This window comes from Mustela nivalis (genome assembly GCF_964662115.1).
Source record: "Mustela nivalis genome assembly, chromosome: 2".
Lineage (NCBI taxonomy): Eukaryota > Metazoa > Chordata > Mammalia > Carnivora > Mustelidae > Mustela > Mustela nivalis.
The window spans coordinates 132,286,845-132,307,629 of record NC_139021.1 but is presented as its reverse complement, the minus strand read 5'-3'; the positions used below and the strand labels follow the sequence as shown (position 1 = coordinate 132,307,629).

The 20,785-nt window shown below is 54.9% G+C and overlaps 1 protein-coding gene across 6 annotated transcripts in view; it reads right to left on the bottom strand.

Annotated features, from left to right (window-relative positions):
- The window catches only part of ADAMTS14 (ADAM metallopeptidase with thrombospondin type 1 motif 14), a 72,694-nt gene that overhangs the window by 43,063 nt on the left and 8,846 nt on the right, over positions 1 to 20,785 (bottom strand). For 4 of the 6 annotated variants that reach the window (XM_082715339.1, XM_082715337.1, XM_082715338.1 and 1 more), the window contains 2 exons: positions 7,676 to 7,832; positions 1,484 to 1,674 (listed from right to left, as the gene is read on the bottom strand). In XM_082715339.1, coding sequence (XP_082571465.1) covers positions 1,484 to 1,674; positions 7,676 to 7,832 — 348 coding nt within the window. The remainder of the gene's footprint in view (positions 1 to 1,483; positions 1,675 to 7,675; positions 7,833 to 20,785) is intronic. The other 2 variants (XM_082715340.1, XM_082715341.1) reach the window with 1 other exon arrangement.

Below are 20,785 nucleotides of genomic sequence, written 5' to 3'. Positions count from 1 at the left end.
TAACACTTGGCTGCTTTTATTTCTCCACGAGAGCCCTGATTTTACCTTTCCCTGAAAATTATCCTTTAACAAACTGAAGGACTCTGGGACTGAATAGGGCCTGGCTCACCGTGTCACACTCCTGGGGTCTGCAGCCCTTGGTCTGGACCCAGGACCCAGGCTCCCAGCATCTGAGGGCCCCTGTCCCCACCCTACCACTCCCACTCTCCACCTGCCTGCGGGCTCCGGCGGCTAACCCTGCTCTCGCACTGATGGGATTAGTACTGGGCTGTGTGCCTGAGGTTAGGCTAGCAATCTCTAGAGCCGGGGTGGGTGGTCCATATTCATAGTTATCCCCCCTCCCTCATGAACAGCCCCAATTGGTAGCTTTTGCTCCTAGAGCCCCAAACCACAGGTTCCTTAAGGGATGGAAGAATTAATATCTAAACAAAGAGGCAGGGAGGGGGGCTATACTTTCAGGCACCCCTCTCTCCCCTGAGGCTCCTTGTAATTGGATCGGATTTCTAGCCCCACTTTTCCTTACACCTGTGTTGCAGACACAAATCTGCTGCCTTCCTGCTCCCTCTCAGTGGATGCTGGCCCCCTGCCTCTCCCATAGACGCCACTGGCTTCCAGATCAGTGGAAGTTTTGGTACTGTGCACCGTGCACTTGGGGCATCAAAAAAAGTATAAGACAAAGCCCCCACCTCAGGACCCCTGCTTCAGGGGCTTAGACAAGGGAGTACTTATATACGCACACAGACAACAGAGCTGTCAGAACAAGGAAGGATGGAAGGTTTTGTCACCCCCAAGAGATGCCTCTTTGGCATACTGATTGTTTTAAGCTGGTTATTTTTAAGAAATTCCGGACATATGAGAAGCCCTGCCAACCCCAGTGGAAGCTACCCTTTTGTAGGAGACATTGACAGGTGTAAGGGAACTGTATTTGTAAGGGTGTCTCCCTAGCGGTACCAGAAGGGGGGTGTTTCAAGCTCTGGAAACTCTTACCAATGGAGCCAAAGACCTAAATCTGAAAAAGAGCTTTTCTGTTCTCAGTGAACATCAAAGGCCCACCTTCCTGGCCTGGGATCCGTCCCCATCCACCACACCAGGGCCGACTCACAACTAGCTAGCCAGCCTTCCCTCTTGGGATTGGGCATTTTCTGCAGGTGGGCGTCTCAGCGACATCCGCAACTCCAAGCCTCGTGAACTGCTCTCACCACCACCACTACCCCTGCCTGGGGCTCTGAATGTGTCCCCGCCCTCAAGCCACTGTCCCCAGGATGCCAGCTTGCCAGGGGCTGGCGCTGATGGCCAAGGGACCCCTCGGCACAGACGTGCACAGTGGAGACCAGCCTTGGTCTGGAGTGGACAGCACACCTGCTCAGGCCTGTCTCACTGCTGGGAAAACCACCGGGAAACACCGTGCCCGAGAGAAATGGGCTGCTAGAACCAAGACCGGTGGCACCCCCTACCCCGACACCCCGGGATGCGGGGAACTCACAATGTTCATGAGGGTGAGGACGTAGTTCTGCACGTGCTCCTTGCCGTGGAAACGCACCACCGAGTCATCGACCACCAGCAGCACCTCGATGCTGTAGCTGCCCGCCTTCGCGTGCCGCCGCTTCCGCTCCCCGTCGCCCAGCGGCTGCCCCACCAGGCCCAGCAGGTTGGGGAGGTCGCCCAGGCCGAAGGCTGCCAACCAGGATGGGAAGAGGGACAGAGGTCAGACCCACGGGAGTGGCTGTGGCTCAGACGCCGCCCACCGACCCACCCAGCCCCATCGCGTGGGCCCTCTTCCTGCCTCTGGAAGCCAGCTTAGCATGAGGGTTCCTTCCACACGGCGGAATTCTGGGGCACAAGCCCTTTGCCGAGCACCAAGCCACGGCTCCGTCTTTGAGGCGATGAACAGCAGAGAAGGGGGATCTGGCTGGGAATCCTGAGCCTAGGTCCCCAGTTCTCACACAGCGCTATCTCCCTGTGTGCCCTAGCCTGGCCCATTCACCCATCCAAGCCCCCCCTTCCCATCCTGTGACGTGGGGATGAACCATCCTTGATCTCTTACCCAGGACCTGGCTATAAAAATAAAAAAATGGCAGTGGATAGAAACGTCTCAATAAAGAGAATAAATCGTGGTGCTACCGCAAGCCTATGCAAAAACCCCTGAGGTATCCTCCCCACCCAGATCCCTCCCTCCAGGTCACTGCTAGCAACCCAAAATGTCATCACCACCGCTTTGCCTTTTTGGCAAAAAGCAAAAATATTTCTTTAACTAGGATTATGAACTTGTATGATGTCATCTAGGAGTTGTCAAACATTTTCTGTAGAGGACCAGATAGTAAGTATTTCTGGCTTTGTGAGTCATACCGTCTCTGTCTCAGCAATTCAATCTGGCATACAAGTGCCCATAAACAATATATAAGCAGACAAGTATGTCTGTCCCAATAAAACTAAAATTCCAGAAATACGTGGTGGGTCTTAGTTTGCAAACCCCCAGCCTAACTGAGTCCAATCCAATCCTTACAACTCTCTGGTCACTGCTCCAATATACAGGTCAACATACTGAGGTCCAGAGAAGCCTGTCCTGGTCTGTCCCAATCAAGAGAGCAGACCTGGAAACATCACCATGGGGGCTACTACCAAGAAAGGTAGCACCCAAAGCAGGTATCAGTCATCTACATCCTAGTCTGAATAGACCAGAGCAACATTGGTTGGGGCAGTCAAGTTAAGGGTTCCTGAGGATGCTGTGGGAAAAACTAATGAAAGGGGGCACCACCTCTCTGTGTGTGAGGGTTATTTTAGACGGATTATTTTTACGCAACAGCAGACACAGGGAAAGCTCTGGAAATTGTGTAGAAGTGAGCCTTTTCCTTTTCATGTAGAAGGAAAATCCCCATTTGTAAGTGTGTCTCCCTGTCTCTACCAGGAAAAGGAGGATGACTTTAAATCTCGGGAAACTCTTATCAATAAAGAAAGGAAATGACCTAAATCCACATAACCTTCCCCTTGTTTACTGAGCTTTCCTTGGTAACGTCCCATAACCCGCTCCTCCTCTCCACCCACCAACATCTTCTGTTGTCTTTAGCTGGAGAGGTTAAGGTGGTGGCCTGGACCGTTTAGGGGGTTACTCAGTCTCCCTGGGGCTCTCCCATGTCTACAGGAGGTATCCATGTAGTTAAACCTCTGTTTGCTTTATTCTTGTGTATCTTTTATTACAGGATGCCTCAGCCAAGAACCTAGAAGGGTAAAGGGAAATTTATTTCTCCTCCCCCACACTAAGGAAGCAAGATAGGAGCCTGGGGTCTCTTGAGAAGGCTCCAAAGCCTTAACATTTCATGATTTCCCCCACCATCCTACCCTGAAGTTCTGACTCTTGTACCACTGATTTCTATGAATATCCACTTATGTGAGAATCTCCCAAAGAGTAGAACAGAGGCTAAGGATAGAAAAATGCCACCAGAGCACGCCCAGCATGTATCAAGGGGTGTGGCTGCAGGAGGGGCCCGAATTTAGGAGGTGGGTGGATGCTGGGTAGGTGAGAAAGGCAGGGTCCCCTCCCCTCGAGCCCCACTGCCTGCCCCAGGTGACAGAGAAGGAACCAGAAGGTAGTATTATAAATTCAAGGCCTACAGGAGGACTGACTAGGGAAGGTTGCCACACTGGAGACCCAAACCAGAACTGGGGAACTGACAGAAGCTTCTGGAAGAGAGGACATCTAAGCTGGGCCAGACCGGGAATAAAAGAAACCTGCTGGAGTTTAGGGCACGGAGGATCCCGAGCAGAGGGAAGGACACTGGCAAAATCCACTGTGAGCAAGTATGGGGTGACGCCGGCCACAGTGAGGGTGCCCATGTCCATAGAAGCTGAGAGGCAGGACTCGCGTCTCTGCCGAGACACGGGCACTTGAGGACCTGAAATCTGAGGACAGGACAACAGAGGGAACCATGGGACTCTACTGTTTCTCTTTCTCTTCCCTCCGGTTAGCAGCCTGCAAGCGCAAAGGAAGGAAAGCACTGGACTAAAGCATTGGAAAAACGTGCCCACTGGCCCATGGGGAAAGCAGAAGCATGCGACCAGCTCACTGAGTGACGCTCAGGCTGGAGAGTGGGGCTCCGGCTGTGGTCGCCCTCACTCGACCTGGCACCTGAGCCCAGGGTGAGTATAGCAGCCCAGAGACAAATGTCTAGGAGAGAGGAGGGGAGGAGAGGGGGTAGGCATTCTCCCCCTGGAGTGGGGACACTAAACGACAGTCACTCCCAACACAACACATGAGCAGGGCCCGTAGATTTACCAACTGCGAGTTCAATGTGCAGCTGGAACCTTGACAGTTCTCCCAGTCAGGTCTGTCAAAGGAAGGCTCAGAGAGGCTGCCGGATGCCTCCCAGGTCACACAGCAGCTTAACGGCCAAAGCCCAGTACAAAAGCAAACCCAGGGCTCCAGCTCTCCCGTGGTCACACCCTCTCAGGGCCCACCCAGACTTCCCTCACAGCAAAGATAGCAAGGGGCTGTGGGGAGGACCTGCTGACGTCACCACAGGCCCTGGGGAGGTGCCACCCACACCCTCTTCCGTCTCTCGTTCTTTGGGCCAGACCTAGGTAACCTTCCAAGTGGGGAGGGTGGGGGGAGCAGGGCCCCTGGGAAGCTTTCCAGGAGCCCACCCAAGAAGCCCCCCGAGAGAGTGAAATGGTGCGGCTACTCTGAAAAACAGCCTGGCAGTTGCCCCAGAAGTTAAATACAGTGTTACCACAGGACGCAGCAATTCCACTCCAAGCTCTATACCCAAAAGAATTGAAAACATACGTCCACACAAACACCTGTACGAGAACGCTCGTAGAGGTGTTATCGTCATAACCAACAAACAGAAACAACCCAAATGTCCATCCACAGATGGTGAGATCAAGAAAACGTGGTCTGTTCATGCAATTGGAATATCACCAGCCACACGCAGGGAAGGGCTGACACACGCTACATGGATGGATTGCACAGGCTGAGTGACAGAAGCCAATCACAAAAGGCCACATGTTGCCTGATTCCCTTTACATACGACGCCCAGAACAGTAATCCATGGAGAGAGGAGGTAGATAGGTGGCTGCCCAGGGGCTGGGGAGGGGGCAAAGGGGACTGGTCATTAATTCATGAGAGCGGGGCTGTGGGGTGAGGAGGGAAAGCGCAGCCTTAGGAGCATGGTTGTATCTGGGACACAGACCCTGAGGCCAAGCACCGTCCACAGGGCAGTCCCTGTGGCAGTCTGGCCAGGGGAATTTCTACCTCCAGACTCCAAATGTAGTGTGTTACGTATGAGTAGATGAGTGTGTGTGAGTGTGCACGCATGAATGTGTGCTCTGTATGAGTGGGTGAGTCTGTGGGGACACGCAGGCTCTTCCGGAAGCAGCCATCAAGACCACACCCTGAGTGCTAGGAAGAGTCCCCTGTCCCCAAGTTCATCGGTGCATGTCAGATACTCCTACAGTGGTGCCCAGGGGGCTGGGGCCCCTTCACAGGCCATAGCTCAGCTAGAAAATCAATCCGATGGGTCTTCTGATGCCTCCTCTCCTTCCTCGAGGAAAGCCAGACCCTGTGGGGTGGTAGAGGCATGTAAGGAAGAAAGATCATGAAGACACAGTATCTGTACTCTAGGAACGCCCCAGCCTATCTGGGACAAGAAGACGGTCCCAGGCGAAATCCAGAGGGCTCTGTGATCCAGGAAAGGGGACCCTTGAGCTGGGCTGACACTTGGGCAGCATGGGCCATGGGGGCAGACAGAGATGGAGAAAGGAGCTCAGGCTGAGGCAGATTTCTCAAAAGCCCATTTATTGGCAACTCAGCAAACTCTAGCCTAGGCCTGTGAGGCATTTCTCAGAGGGCTAAGAGATATACCCACAGACAAGAGGTGAAACCTTTTGACTTTATCAAGAATGATAAATAGAGACAGGTACACCCAGAAATGCTAATATACTCCCTGGGCCCAGACCCACCAGTGGTCTTAAAGTAACAGTGAATGTCGACAGGTTTCCAAGGAAGCCCTCCACCACAGCTTGTCTTTCTAAGGAGAGACACAGGTGGGCCCAGAGCATGGCATCCCCCACAGGCCCAGGGCTCCCCCAATGATGGGGAGCCCCACCAGCCTTCCCCAGCCTGAGTGCCAACTCTGTGAGCTCAGTGGCTTCCTAGCTAGCCACTGACTGTGACGGCAAGCAATGTGGTTGGTTCCAGGCTCACCACCGTGGAGCAGAACTTCCCCAGGGTCTATCCCAAAAGGGATATTGATGGTCTTTTGTTCAGAACTGGCCTCAGATAAAAAGGAGCCCAGGGAGACACGTTCTTCTTCCCAGCCACAGTGGAAGGCATGGCCCTGTCCCAGGCTGCCCCTGAAATCCACCCCAGCTCCCCCCAACACCCCCTGAGGCTCCACGAGTCCTTGACCCCCACCCCTTATCCCAGGCCTGCAGAGCCCTCCACCATCCAGCTCAGCTTCTCCTATAAGCAACACTGGGACAGCAGGGGGAGCCTCAAAGGAGGCCTCTGTGTGTGGGGACAATTGGTTTCCAAGCATTTCTTCTCACCAGGGCCCTGGCAGGAGGGTGCGGTCCATTCAAGGCCAGATTCTACCCAAGGCCTCCTCGTGTCCTCTTGGCCCAAGGGGCTTCATGGCAAAGCTAAGTTAGACAACATGTCTGGCCATGGGCCTGGGACCAGCACACGCTGCCTCGCCGCTTCACTCCCACGAGCATGGGTCCTAAGGGCTGCTGGTGTGCGGGCTCCTGTGCTCATTCCCAGACTGAAAGGCTACCCCTGCTCCCTGGGGGCTCTCGCCTAACTGCTCAGTACTTACCTTAATAACAATACTGGAGTAAGAGCAAATCATTATCAAATACCTGCTACATGCCAAGCCCCACACTAGGAGTTTTATTTTTTATTTTATTTTATTTTTAAGATTTTATTTATTTGACAGAGAGAGATCACAAGTAGGTAGAGAGGCAGGCAGAGAGAAAGAGAGGGAAGCAGGCTCCCTGCTGAGCAGAGAGCCCGATATGGGACTCGATCCCAGGACCCTGAGATCATGACCTGAGCCGAAGGCAGCGGCTTAACCCACTGAGCCACCCAGGCGCCCCAAGTTTTATATGGACTATCACTAACTAATACACGCAGCTGGAGACTGCCACAGTTGCCCCCACCTTACAGATTAGAAAACGAGGTTCAGAGATGTTAAGTAACTTGGTTAGGGTCTCACAGCCGACAGTGTTGGACACAGGATTTAAAAATGGTCTGTTGGACCCAAAGTGGACCCCGATGCCCTGATACCTGGCAGTTCTCCCTATGAGTGCCCTAAGACCTTCCTTCCTCTGATTCCCAAGGGTTGAGCTGATTTTTAAGGGGGGAAAGAGCTAACTGGAACCACTGCACCTTCTGCAAGTCCAGGAAATCACCTTCCGAAGCAATGTAGGGCTGCGCAGAGGCCTCTGGAGTCTCCAGGGCCTCAGTTCAGGGGACCCGAGTCACTGACCTGGCCCCCAACTCCAGCCAGCTGTAGTAGCCTGTAAAACCCCCTGGGTTTCTCTGCCAGTATACATGTTCCAGTCCCACTTTACAGATGAGAAGACTGAGGCCAAGGCTCCAGAGGTTAAGGTCCAAAGTGACCTAGAAATACCGTAGGTCCAGGCCGAGGTGGAGCTCAGGGACCTGCCCAGTGCCTACCTTCATTGTGAAGGTCCCCGCCAGGCTCAGCCCACTCCTGCTGGTGGACCTCCCGGCGGTACACCACGTGCGTCCTCCCGCTGGCCTCCTGCTCCTGCTGCCCCCACTCCAGGGGCTCTATGAAGTAGTCGCTGCTGTCCGTGCGGATGAGGCCCGCCTGAACCAGGCCCGCGGCGAGCCGGAGGAGCAAAGGGGGAGAGAGAAGGAGTGTGAATACACCGCACACAACAGGCGAGCATTTGGGAACACACGCATGTGTGACTCCCCCGCGTGCAGACCCCTCCTCGAGGGCGGGGAGGGGCAAGTGGGTGGGAAGATGCCGAGCAAGGGGTGGGGGGGGCATGCCCATATCGAGCAGAGCGGATCCACTTTTTCTGTGCTGTGGAACCCCATGAGTGTGCAGAATTCCAACCCCAAAGTGCCATCCTGAAGATCTGCCTTTACCTACAGGGCAGACGGGGGGGAGGGGAGAGTCCTACTGGTAAAGGTTAATTATGCCTCACAAGGGTGCTTGTTCCCCCACTCCCATACAAAGGGCTATTATTTCAGATTTAAAGCATGTGTGCGTCTACACCCGGGACAGCCGCTAATGTTCGCCAACAATGAAAGAGCCAGGGTAGGGCACAGGAATGTGTGCCCTGTTTTTAATCTAATTTTTCGCCTGCATCAAGATATGCCTGTAAAAATAATCAGGTGTTGGCCTTGGAAATGAGAACATTAAAAACATAACCTTGGCCAAGGCCGGCAAGCGTGTTATTAGCCCCCAATGAAGGCAATAATCACGGGGGCCAACGAGACTTGTAATGCGATGTGTGTGAAGACATGGGTTGGGTTGCACAAGCTCCCGCCCTCCCCGCACCCCCCCTCCCCTCCACCACCTCCCACCCTCCGTCATCTCCCCCCTCCTCCCACCCTCGCCAGCTCTAGAAAGCAGTCAGACAAGCCCACCCACCACAGTGCCTGAAAAACAACAGGCAGTTCTAAAAGAATATGTATTTGTCGAATTCCTTCACTCATTCAACAGCTACCTATTAAGTGCCTGCTGTATACCAGCACCGCTCCAGATGCTGGGAATGCAGCTGTGAACACCAGGCAGCGTGTGAAGAAACTATTCTTACCAAACCATCAGACCTTCTCCACTTGAATTGAAGAGACTCTTTTTAAAGCAGCTGTGACTTTACACAGCCAAATGCCACCAATATCCCCACCGCAGCCTGTTCTGAGAGACGTCCTCTAGGACCTCCTGAACACGTGCATCGGCCGCCATCAGTCCTCTTCCAGCCACAGCTACCGCAGCTCCTCAAATTCTGGCATCCCCTGCCCCACGTGGCCACCAGATCTCAGGGCCTCCCACGAGGGATGCAGGCTCTGGAATGATCCGCACGGCAGCAGGCTGGGCTGCAAGGCACTGCTGTCCGGCTCACCCCTTCTGCCCACAATCATGGACCTTTCAGGATCGCCATGTGTGCCCCAGTCTGAAGCTTGAATCAATCCGTCAACCACCTCCCTACTCAGGGGAGTTCTTCACTTTTGTTTGGATGCCTCCAGCAACACAGAACTCCATCCTTCAAGATGTAACCTGTTCAGTGCAGGGACACTGGTAAGGTTTTACTGAGCTGCAACACACTTCCCTACACTCCACGCTTTGTAAATAGCCTTCTTATCACTAATGCTAACAATAGTATCTGCCACTTTGTTTACATATCTCATTTCACCTTTACCACAGCCTTAGAAGACAGATGCAAATATTAGACCCATTTCACAGATCAGGAAACAGGCTCCATCGGAATGGTTAAGAAACCTGCCCAGTCACCCAGTAAGTAAGTGACAGCGCAAACCTCTCCCCAGGGAAGAGTTAGTGAACCCCTATTTCCCTATCCCGGTTAACTGGGGAGGGCAAAGACCCAAGCCCTATAATACACAACCTGGGAAAGAAGTTTCAAACCTCTTTGACTATCGATCCCACCAAACCCCTGGGGTCAAGGACAGAACTTGCCAGCAATGTTCCTGGTCCATTTGGGGCATTGCATCTGGCCTTGACAGACCTCAGCCTCTGAGACCCTCGTCCTAGAGAGGGGATGGGTGGGCAGCTCGGTCATGATCAGGGGGTAGACTGGGCAGGTCCCTCCCCCATGGCCTTCAGTTTCCCCATCTGCATCGTAAGAGATTTGGTGGACCATCTCCTGCTCTGCCCTGGCCAGGAAACCAGGCACCACTTGGGGCAGACAGACTGGCAACGGCAACATTCTGGCTCTCTGCCTCCCTGCCAAATTACTCCCGTCTCTCAATTTACGAGATGTTTATATTTCTGAAAAGTGGTAGCTAATTTTAAAGGACTCAAATCAAATCAAATTTCTGTATAAGATGTCCAGAAAAGGGGGAACTTAAGTTTTTGGAAAATAAAGGTCGACCCTATCTGTTTTCACCGGTACCTTCTTCTCGTGGAAATAGTAACTCCATGGAAACATGCATGAGAAAGGGTCTTCATGCAGCACAGACAGCAACAACACACCGCTGCTTGGAGCCTGCTAAGCCACATACTAGGCAGGCCCTCAGGCCATTTCTCCAAATAGAAACTCTCCAAGGCATAGGCCTGGCCACCAGTAGCCAGGATCTGGACCCCTTTCCTATGGCTGCTACTGAGAGGCCTTTCTTGGGAGGTGAGTGGCCAAAGGGGACCTGTCTGACATCTCCAATATGGCATCATGACATCATGTCAGTTGCAAAGGTAATGCCTTCTGCTCTGTCTTCATCCAGAGGCCTCCGCCCAGCCTCCCTGCAGGGGAAGCCCCCAGGTCCAGAGGGCAAGTCTGGGGCACCTGAAGGAGACGGGGTCATGTGGTGTTGGAGGACACAGGCACTGGCTTATCCTTGTCTCCTGCTACAGGTCATAATTGAGCAAGTTCAGCTGGTCATTGGTAGCTGTCTACCATCAGGATGAGGTCCCACATATTTCAGCAGGTAACTGAAGCCATGTTATTTTAGAATTAGACATCTGTGTATATGTGTATATATAAATGTGTTTAATCTGACATTGCACATATTTGCACATAAACTATGAGGCAAGGGTACAATAAGGCAACACTTCTCTTAGAAGAGACCCTCAAAGACTGACATATGTGTCCCTGCAGGTACTAAGGTCTGGGCGGAGACAGGGAAAGTGCTCCGTCTGTGCAAGGTCAAGTGCAGAGACAGGGAGCAAGGACTTGGCCTGGGGTCCAGGCACTGGTAAGTGGCGGAACTCTGAGAGGACAGCCATACACGTTCTCTCTAGCAAAGTGTAATCCACAGCCCCCTTGCTGTGCCCTCGAATTCACTAACCTTTGCAGAATGCCCAGGAGGACCTATTTCAAGATGACAGCCCCAGTGAAGCCAGGTGAAGAGTAAGCCAGGTCCCCTCCTGCTGCTTCTTCCAAGGTCGGCCCATGCAGGGCCTCCCCAGAGGATAAAGGAGCAGAGCAGGCCTCCAACCCATCCAACCATCCCACCACCTCCCAAGGAGAGCACATTCTCGGGCCCAAACGTGTTCTGGAAATTCCATTACCAAGGTTTTACTGCTGGCTGTGCTGCCTCAGGTTCCAGGCTTCCAGCAAACCCAGCTTAAAACTCTTCCACTGTAGGAAACGAAAGGAAGAAGCCTAGCAAGGGGATGCTGGGGTGGGTGGGGAGGGGGATGCACATAGCTGGGAGCAGTAAGAGAACCTGAAATGGCTTCCCTCCAGTCCCCCCACTCCCCACCCCAACCCAGCAACCTGCTTCTATCCCCGGCCTAGACCACATCACCGGCCAGAACTCAAAAGCCCCCAGTGCAGGTGTCCACTTCCCTTCCACCACCGTCCTACTCCCCCAACCCCTGCACTCTGGCTCCAGCTGTCACCAAGCATCACCAAGACCTCCAGGGCGTGACCTCACTGCTCCATCACTGTCCATACCTCCACTATCACCACCCGCCCCTGCCACGTCCTCGCTTCCCTTCCCCCCACCTTGGACTTCTCAGTCTAGATGCATGATACTTCTGTGAACACCCATAGCTCTCTCTCCATGCCTTTCCTTCCTTCCCACTGCCCTGGTTCGACCCACCCGACCACCCTCTCCAGGTCTGCATACCAAGGGAGAAACGCACACAGTGCCCACTGATCTCACTTGGAATCAGCGGCTGCATTTCCCTGCTACGTCTGCATCCCAGGTCTCCCAATGGCTGAGACTCCTACCACTGTTCCCAGCTCTTCTTGTCCTATTTTCAAAGAGAAACAGGCACCATCAGGCAGGCTCTTCCCTACCCTGCCACCACCCTACAAACTTCCTCCAGCTGTGCCCCTCCTCATCTCCCCCCCCCTCCAGAACTTAGCTCCTGAAATTAGCACCCCTCTTTCTGGCATCACCATGCTCAGGCTCTCTTGGAACATTCTTGCTGGCACCCGCATGCCCTCGAGGATGCCCCACCTGGGAAACTCCCTCCCCTCACTAGCTCTGGCCGGCTACTGCCAGAGTCTCTGCTCCCCTCCATACCGGACACAGCCAGTGATGCGGCCACTCTGGACAGCACTCTAGCAGCCCCACAAAATGGGAAACAGTGACCACAGGACCCCACAATTCCACTCCAACAGATGAATGGATGAACAGAAAAACAAAAGGAAAAATGCATGCCGAAACACAGATGAATCTTGAACACGTCCTGCTGAGTCAAAGAAGCCAGGCACAACAGGCCACACAGTATACGATTCCATCCATAGGAACCATCCAGAATGGAGAAAAGTCTATAGACAGATACAGACAGGGAAAGATGAGCAGTTGCCAAGAGCTGCGGTCATGGATAGGGGTGGTGGTGGTAAAGGGTGACCACAAAAGGGCACAAGGCTTCTTTCTGGAATAGTAAAAACGGTCTCAAACTGAATGTGGCAATAATTACCCAAATCCATGTACATCATAAAAATTCACTGCACTGTACACTTTACACTTTATAGTGCGGGACCTGTATCTCAATAAACCTATTAAACAGGATGCATATTTACGGAAATGAGAGACCACACGCAGGCGTACCACAGGGCCACGCACGCACCGCGAGGCCACTCAAGGGATGGCGCCAGCCGCGTGCCGGCGGACACACACGCATGCATGCACACCAAGGACACTCGCACACGAGCCGCGCAGGGCCACAGAAGTGTGAGTCAGCGCGGCTGGGACCAAGGCCCGAGGAGGCTGCGATCCTGGGTAATTCAAACCTGCTATGAGAGCTCCAGGCCGCGGGAGCTCTGCTGCCAAGGCCTGGACCCTGGCCAAGGCAAGCCTGAAAGCTGATTCTTCCCGAGCTGCCACTCTGGGGACAGGCAGGAAGAAAGAGCCCTGGGAGGCCGGAGTAAGAGCTGAAGGGCTCGTCCTCAGCCGGTGTGCCCGGCCCTGCATGCCCCACATGCACAGCCGGAAAACTCCCAGAAGAGGTCAGGGTCTCGGAAGAAACACCAAGAAGCCAACCGCCTCCACCAGCTGGAGGTCTTCAGCTGAGCTCAGGATCTCTGCAGGCCCCACACCCTGGGAAGCGCTAGGGGACAGGCTTCCCAGGCCATCTGCAGCCGGGATGCTTCTCGGGGGAGAAGGGCTGTGGTAGGTGTGGTGGGTCAATGCAGGGAGCCACCCAGCATCCCTGGGTGCTGCCACTCTCACGCCCTGTTGTCTTGGACAAGTTGCTCCCACATCCCCCTGTCTCCGGATTATACCAGCACCGATCCTGGGGGCTTGCGCTGAGGAACGTGCACAGAGCGGCTAGTAGGGTCCAGGCGCACAGCGAGGACTATGCTCGTGTTCCCACTGGCTGCCAGGATTATCATCTGCCTCATTCACCGTGTGCCTGGGAGTCCCTGTGGCTCAGGAAGGGAGCAGATGGCTCCAGGAGCTGCATTCTGAAACCATGGGATGGTTAGCCTCGAACTCTGGGTCCCACAGTGACCTGGTTTTACCCCAACTCAGATCCCTGTCCACACACGGGAAGAAATACCAGAGGAAAAAGATACTATGGGTTGAGCATCCTTGAGGGGAAACTTCCTTCCCAAGAAGTGGCTGCGCCAGTGCAGGGTAATTTGGAAGATGACAAAGGACGTACAAGGTTGCTGGAACACACCCAGCTGCTAGAGACCTGTCTCTGGGTGGCAAAATTGTAGCAACTTCCTTCTCTTTAAACTCTGAGGTGTTTTCTGACTTTTCTATGATTGCCCATCTGAAAAGGGACGTTGGTTCTGCACGGAATGTTGGTCTGCTGCAACAAACGAGGCATCATTATATGAGAAGTATTTAAAACACAGTTTAAAAAAAGGAAACCAACCCCATGAAGCCCTCCATTTATGTCCCCCAACTTCCCTGCCAATGGTGTAGAGGCTGCAGCTGGGAGTCAGGCCCTCCCCAAGCCTCAGAGTCCCCATGTAAAACCAAAGGGTTACTAGCAGGATGGACTGAAGTCACGACTTGCCAAGGTCCTTCTGAGGCGTGGCCCACGGCAGGGGGGACAACCTCTTCCGTTCTGTCCTTCTCTCGGCTGGTCCTCCCAAAACCCCCGACCTGACCCCGACTTTTCCACCAAACACACAGTAGTAGACTTTTCCAGAAGCACATAGCAGTGGGCAGCCCCGCCAGATGCCCATTTGAATCCCCAGGGGCATTTGCAGAATTTCCAGCGCTGAGACCACACCCCAGGCCAACAGATCAAATCTCAGCGGGTGCAGCCCAGGCATCAGGAGGTTCTCTGAGCTGCCCAGGTGACTGTGCTGTGCCGCCAGGGCTGGGAACCACTGATCTGGACTCCGGAAGCTTCCAGACAATGGAATGTTTAAGGGATCATGGGAGTTTCACAGAGTATTATCAACTGTCATCGTCCAACCAGAATCCATTTGCCGTAATGCAGGAAATGGGCAAGACAGAGAGGGAAGGGGAGGACAATGAGAACAGGCTGTGAACGAGAGGGGGGCTGGGCAGGGGGTGAGGGCAGCTGCATTACTGCACGCCTCAGGTCGTGAGCCTGTCCCTGGGCTGAGCCTGACCAAGGGCGGTCCACATGGCATCTATCTGGTCTGAGAACCTAACCAGCTCCTTCCCTCCAGGGGTGACTGGGAGTGAAGGATAATTCACCAAGTTTGCCCTGAGCTGGTGGGGGGGAGGCTGTGATCTGCTGGGTGGCCAGTGGCAAGCCAATGATGTCATGGCCACCCAAGCTGGGGAGTCCACAGTGAGGAGGGTGAGAAAATTAGTAGCAGGGCCTCTGTGATGATGACGAAGGTGATGATTGATTCTGTCCTCTGGCACCGTGGACAGCAGTTGCTTAGGCCTTCAAAAGCTTGGTAAATATTCTTAAAGGAACAGTGTCACTTTTTAAGACACTGCCCCCAGCCCCAGCAGTAGATGTCCCGACCCAGGGACAGGACAGGGCCTCACAGCTACAGGTGCTCAGAGTCCCCATCTGCAGCAAACCCCCACCCTGGAGCCCAGCCAGAGTTCAAGGCAACCCTTGCCAGGCTGGTAGCCACCCCCACTTTCCATTCCCTGTGCCCAGAAGCCATGTGGCTCCAAAGTGTCCCCCCATCACTACCATAGCACACCAAGCTCGGGCTGGGAGCTCTACCTGGCCGCCCCTTGCTTGGCCCTGTGTCCTGGCGGTGGCAGCAGCTTTGGGACAAGAAGACAGGAAGCAGTGGGAGAGCTGTCAGGAGGGAGTGTGGCTGCCAGGCCCTGAGCCGAGGAGGGCCTCCCTGCACTGAGGACCCTGCAGTCGGAGCCCCACAGCTCAGAAGCAAGGCAGCTGACCGCAGGGTGGCTCCCGGAAGAGGTGAGCCAGTACACCCCTGCCAAGAGCTGAGGGCCAGCCCCCCTCAGCTCACTTGTCCCAGCCAGACCTCCCCTCTGGTCCATCTGACAACACCCTGGCCCAGAGGGACGCCGACCTGGTTTTCAGCCATGCTCCCCACAATGAGGTCACGCATGTAAAATGTTTACCACTGAGACCGATACACAGCAGGGCCGCAGCGGGTGATAAATGAGGGATGGGGTGGTGGCAGGGAAGGTTCCCTACGCAAGGCGGGTAGGCATGGCAGGATGGAAGCAGGAGTGAACTCAGTCATGGGGTTTCCCGTGCAGGGTCGAGCTCCAGCCACGAGCTGCGCCTGACCATACATGCCCTCACTGCCCTCCATGGGGAGGAAGCCTGATTAGCTGGGGCACGTTACTGCCCTTGCTCCTGACCTATGCCTGGCACCATGAACATGTTCTCTAGAATTCTCAGAACTCTGACAGGTCACCAAACCTTGTCTGTGCGAAGCCCTGTCAGTCACTAGCAACGCAAGTGCTCACACCCCAGCCGCGCGGGCCACTCGCCAGGCACCCGAGTCCTGTACGTCTCTGCATTTGCCCTTAACCTAAACCTCTGTCTGGTACGGTTCCCCTGTCATTCCTGAGCTGCGTACTGAGCAGGCCCCATTCTAGATGCTGGGATCACAGCCCCAAACCCCTTCCTCACCTCAAGCTCACATTCTACTCGGTGAGACAGGCAATCAGTAAAACCACCGCATACCAGATGAAAGGAGCCGGGGGGGGGGGTACTTAAGCAGAGGAGAGAAATGGAATCAGGAATGGAGCCAGGAAAGAGGTTATGCAGAAGATGACATTTGAGCAAATGCCTGAGGGAGATGAGGGGAGGAGGAGGAGGGCTCCAGACGAGGGCAGTCAGGGGAGCACTACGGGAGGAGGGGTCCCAGGAGGACGAGGAGGGGGGACCACAGCCCCAGCCTACTTGGGTCCCCCCACAGGAGCGTCACGGGAGCGCTGGGCTTGAGCAAGACGGCTCTGGCTGCTGGTGGTGATGGAAGACCGGGGCAGGGATAGAGGCAAGGAAATCGGTTAGGGAGGCCACAATGGGCGCCCCAGAGAGGGGTGGCATCTGGACCTCCCCCCCCCAACTTGTTTTTCCTGTCAAGGCATTTGTTTCCCTTTGGGAATTATTGGCAACAAAAATCTCCCCTCCCACGGCAGCCACACAGGCCCTGTTCCACACCTGGAACCACACACGCTCACACGTGGGCCTCCATACCTTCGTGGCTGCTGTGAGCTCTGCCAGGACTGCCCCTCCAGCCCAGCTCAGATGTCACCCCATCATCATGCCTTCCTCCGTGTCCCCGGAGGGGGACATGGCTCGTGGCCATGCTCTGTCCCCACCCCGGGGATATTCCTCTCTATTGCTCTTCGAAATGTGAGCTTCAGAAGGACAAATACTGAGACACACCAGGGGCCCGACTTTGAGACCAAACCTCCTTCAATAAGCATCCTTCGGGCCAAGTCCCCTTAACAAACTCCCTCGGGCATATGGGCCCTCATGAGGGACCCGCTCCCCATACAATGTCGACACAGCTGAGGGGACAACATATTTTACCTAGAGTCTCCCCACGAGGGGCGATGAATTATGAGGTGACAAAGCACCAAGCTTTCAACGCACCCAGGCCAGCGGCCTGTCGGGCTACAGAACACAAGGCCTCTTTGGGCTAGAGTTGCTCATTCAGAGTTCAAGTTCCTGCTGGCCTCCAGGAGCAGAATGAACCTCTACGGGGGGGGGGGGGGGGGCAGTGGGAGGGGTTGGGGGGTATGGGCATTTTCTGGACAGATCCAAGTTATAAATATTTGGTCAGCTTAAAAGCAAAGGCTGACAAAAGGCTTCAGACAACCCGCTGGGAACAGGGTTTGCATTCAGACCAACTGTGTCCCCACAAACACTCCCACCTTCAAATCAAACATTTTTCTGAAAGGAGCCTGTTCTACCCACCCCTCAGTCATGTTAGGGAAAGCAGAAGAAAAGGAGACTGCAGGCTGTCTGATATTCTCTGACAAGTGAAGTGTGCGAACTAGCAGCCCACTGCCCTGTATTTCTAAAATGGCTAAAACAGTGGCAATACTGACTTAGGGCCAAGAAACACCGAAGGTTCTATTAGGCCTTCAGATCCTGCTAATCGGGCAGGTGACACTGTGTTTTCTTAGTTGGCCTCCCAGTTTTCGGGGAAACAAGGACATGCAGAAGTTCAGCGTCCTGCCCTCGCGGTGGGAACCAGGCCCAAGGACTGCCGGGACGCACCCCAGAGAGCAACCACCGGGCCCATTGCTTTAGCATTTGGGTCTAAAGCCGTGGCCATGGCTGGTGCATCTCTGGCCCACACGGGGCTGACGACCTGAATCACTGTCAACATGTACTCGGTCCTTGCCCACGGACTCAGGAGAGGCCAAGAGTGGGATTGTGGGGAAGCACTGGACAGGGAGCCAGAGGTCCTGACAGTTGCTGTGTGATCCTGGGTGAGTCTTTTCCCCTCCCTGAGCCTCAGCTTCCTCATCTAGAAAACTAAGAGGGGACCAAGAGGCCCTGAAAGCCTCCTTCAGCCACAGCTGTCTGCACTTGGGCTAAAGTCAAGGTCATCTGGGCAAACGAGGCTGAGCTGAACTCCTCACTGGAGGTTTTCATAACACAAGGATTATCTGTGCTAACAGGAAACTCGGCTGCCAGAGCGGAGGCAGCCTGCAAAGATTACTGTTATTGTTGTGGTCCGGGTCATTGTTGTTGTTTCGCAGGCTCTGAAGGCAGGGCTAGGCCCACCTGCTGAAAACAGAATGCCAGGCCTGGCAGATGGCTTGGAAACGTCCCGCGGCACAAATGCCCTGGGTCCCCTCCAAAAGCCCACTCCCCGGCCTCTAAGCCACGGAGCATGGGAGGCAGAGGGAAGGCAAGCACAGCCCCCACCACACTCAGTGGCCCCGAGACTGCCCTCCCACCAGCCAGCCTGAAGACGCCGGGGAAGGCAAGTAAAACCAGCCCCCAGTCCAGCCCTCACTGGCTCCGCTCAGGAGAAGCAGCAGTGAGGTGATGTCTGGCTTTTAGTCCATATCATAAATAAGTTATTAATCCAGGGCAGACAGCACAGCCCAGCCATGGGGAGACTAGGGAGGTGAAATTCTGCAAGACCAGACCACCTTCCAGACAAGAAAACTACCCAGGACCCAGACCCTGCACATCCGCTCAGACAGACAGAGGCCCTGATGGGACAGGGCCTTCTGGGAGGCAGGAAGAGCACTGGAACGGGTGACCAGAGGTCCGGAAACAAACCTGCTGTGGATCCTGCTTCAGTCTCCGTATTTATCCCAGGAGATCGATGATCATGATAAAGCTACCATTTATGATTCTGAAAACTATGGCGGCATGCTGGATTTCTAATAAATAAAACTACAAGGTAGGACACCCACTTTACAGATGTGGAAACTGAGGCTCAGAGGGGTCAAGTGACTTGCCCACAGTATGCGAGAACGCCTGCAAAGATGGCTGCCGTCCTCCTGGCCCTGTTCACATGCCTGTTTGCAGTGAGACTCTGCTGCCCCTGCCCTCCAGAGGCAGCATCCATTCCCCCCCATTGCAAAATCTAGTCTGGCCTGGTGGCTCACTTTGACCCACAGAACACACCAAAGCCACGTCAGGCAACTTGGCAGACTAGGCCCGGAGAGGCCCTGTAGCTTGTGACCGCGCTGTCCCAGAGTGTCCCCTAACACAGCGTGCAGGAGGCCTGTCGTGCCCACCGGGTAGAGGGAGCAGCACTGCCCGGCCAGCGCTGACGCTGGATGTGGAAATGAGGTCTGCTTGGGCCTTCCAGGTCAGCCCACCCTCCAGCTGCAAGCAGCCACAGGGGAGCCCGGAGCAAGCCGCAGAAGAGGAGCCCAGCCAACTGGAGCAGCGAGAAAGAACGTGTGGTCACTGTGAGTACGTCCGTTCTAGGCCGGCTTGTCACACAGTCGTGGGTAACTGGTCCAGCCCCTCGGTTTCCCCAGCAACACCTGGGCTGCCTGCCTCCTGAGATGTGGCTGAGGTCCACGCAGGGCAAATTCCCCAGTGGTGACCCGTGGTCGGCGTGGTGAGGGGCGTCATGAGGAGAGCCCTCTCCCACCCGAGAGACCACGTCCTGCTTTCATTCTGCAGACCTCAGTTCTGAGGAGCAGACCCAGGGTTCTCCCCAGAAGAGCACGCACAGTAAAGCAGGTGGTACCCTCGGGAGGGGCATGAGCTCTGGAGACAAAAGAGGAGGGGGCTGCGGAGAGCAGGGCAGCAGACAGGTCTCAGCTCACACACCCACTCAGGCCCCCACCCCGGGAGTGGCTGTGAGGCCCACATGCTGGGGACACGGGCTTGGGGGACAGAGTGCCCCAGCAGACCGGTATGTCGGCCAGGGGTGCAGGAGGACAAATGACAAATGATGGCGCATGTGCCACATCTGTCACCGCCCACCTGGGACAGATGGACAGTCAGCCACGGAGAGAGTGACAGACGCGCTGTCCTTCCTCAACTCACAGGCTGAGGAGATGCAAACATAAGCTTTATGCCCCCTTGGAGCGAATCCGCCACCTTCCCTCCTGGGGTCAGCTCAGCTGGCGGCCACCAAGAACCCACCTCAAGGCAGGCTGGGCACCAGCGTCCTCAGGACACACCAGTGACTAAGCTCAGACCCCACCCTTTGCGAACCCAGTGGGACTGTTCCGGTGAGAAGGCAAACTGGGCCAGGAGCAGGGTGCGGCCTGAGAAAAACTAACAGGCCTGGTGGGGTCAGGAAGGGGATGGGCTCTGGCTGCCCAGCTGAAAGCCTGGAGACCTCTGGGCTGGGGCACGGGGTTGTCAAGCAGACTAATGAGATGCTCTTGACTTTTCTTTCCCACCACCCAGCCCCTCCAACCCAGCAGACTCACCTCGTAAGCTCACACCCTTCCACAGCAACAGCCAACAGCTAACGGGTACCACGCTCATAGCCCCCTTGCATGCAGGACAACTTGACTAAGTGACTTCTATCATAATCCCCACTTCACAGACAAGGCCGCCAAGGCACAGAGAGGCTCAGGAATGGTCTAAGGCCACACAGCACGTAAAAGCCGGAGCTGGGATGTCAACCCAGGTGATCCGGTTGCAGGGGTCATGCTCCCGTTGCCTCACGAGCTGCCCTGCTGGCGATCCGAGGCCTCTAGCTACTTGTCCTGTTGTGCTGGGCCCACACACCATCTTACCAAATAGAACACTTTGCTTAAAAACCGTTATTGCTCATTTCTCCTTCAAATACTCAA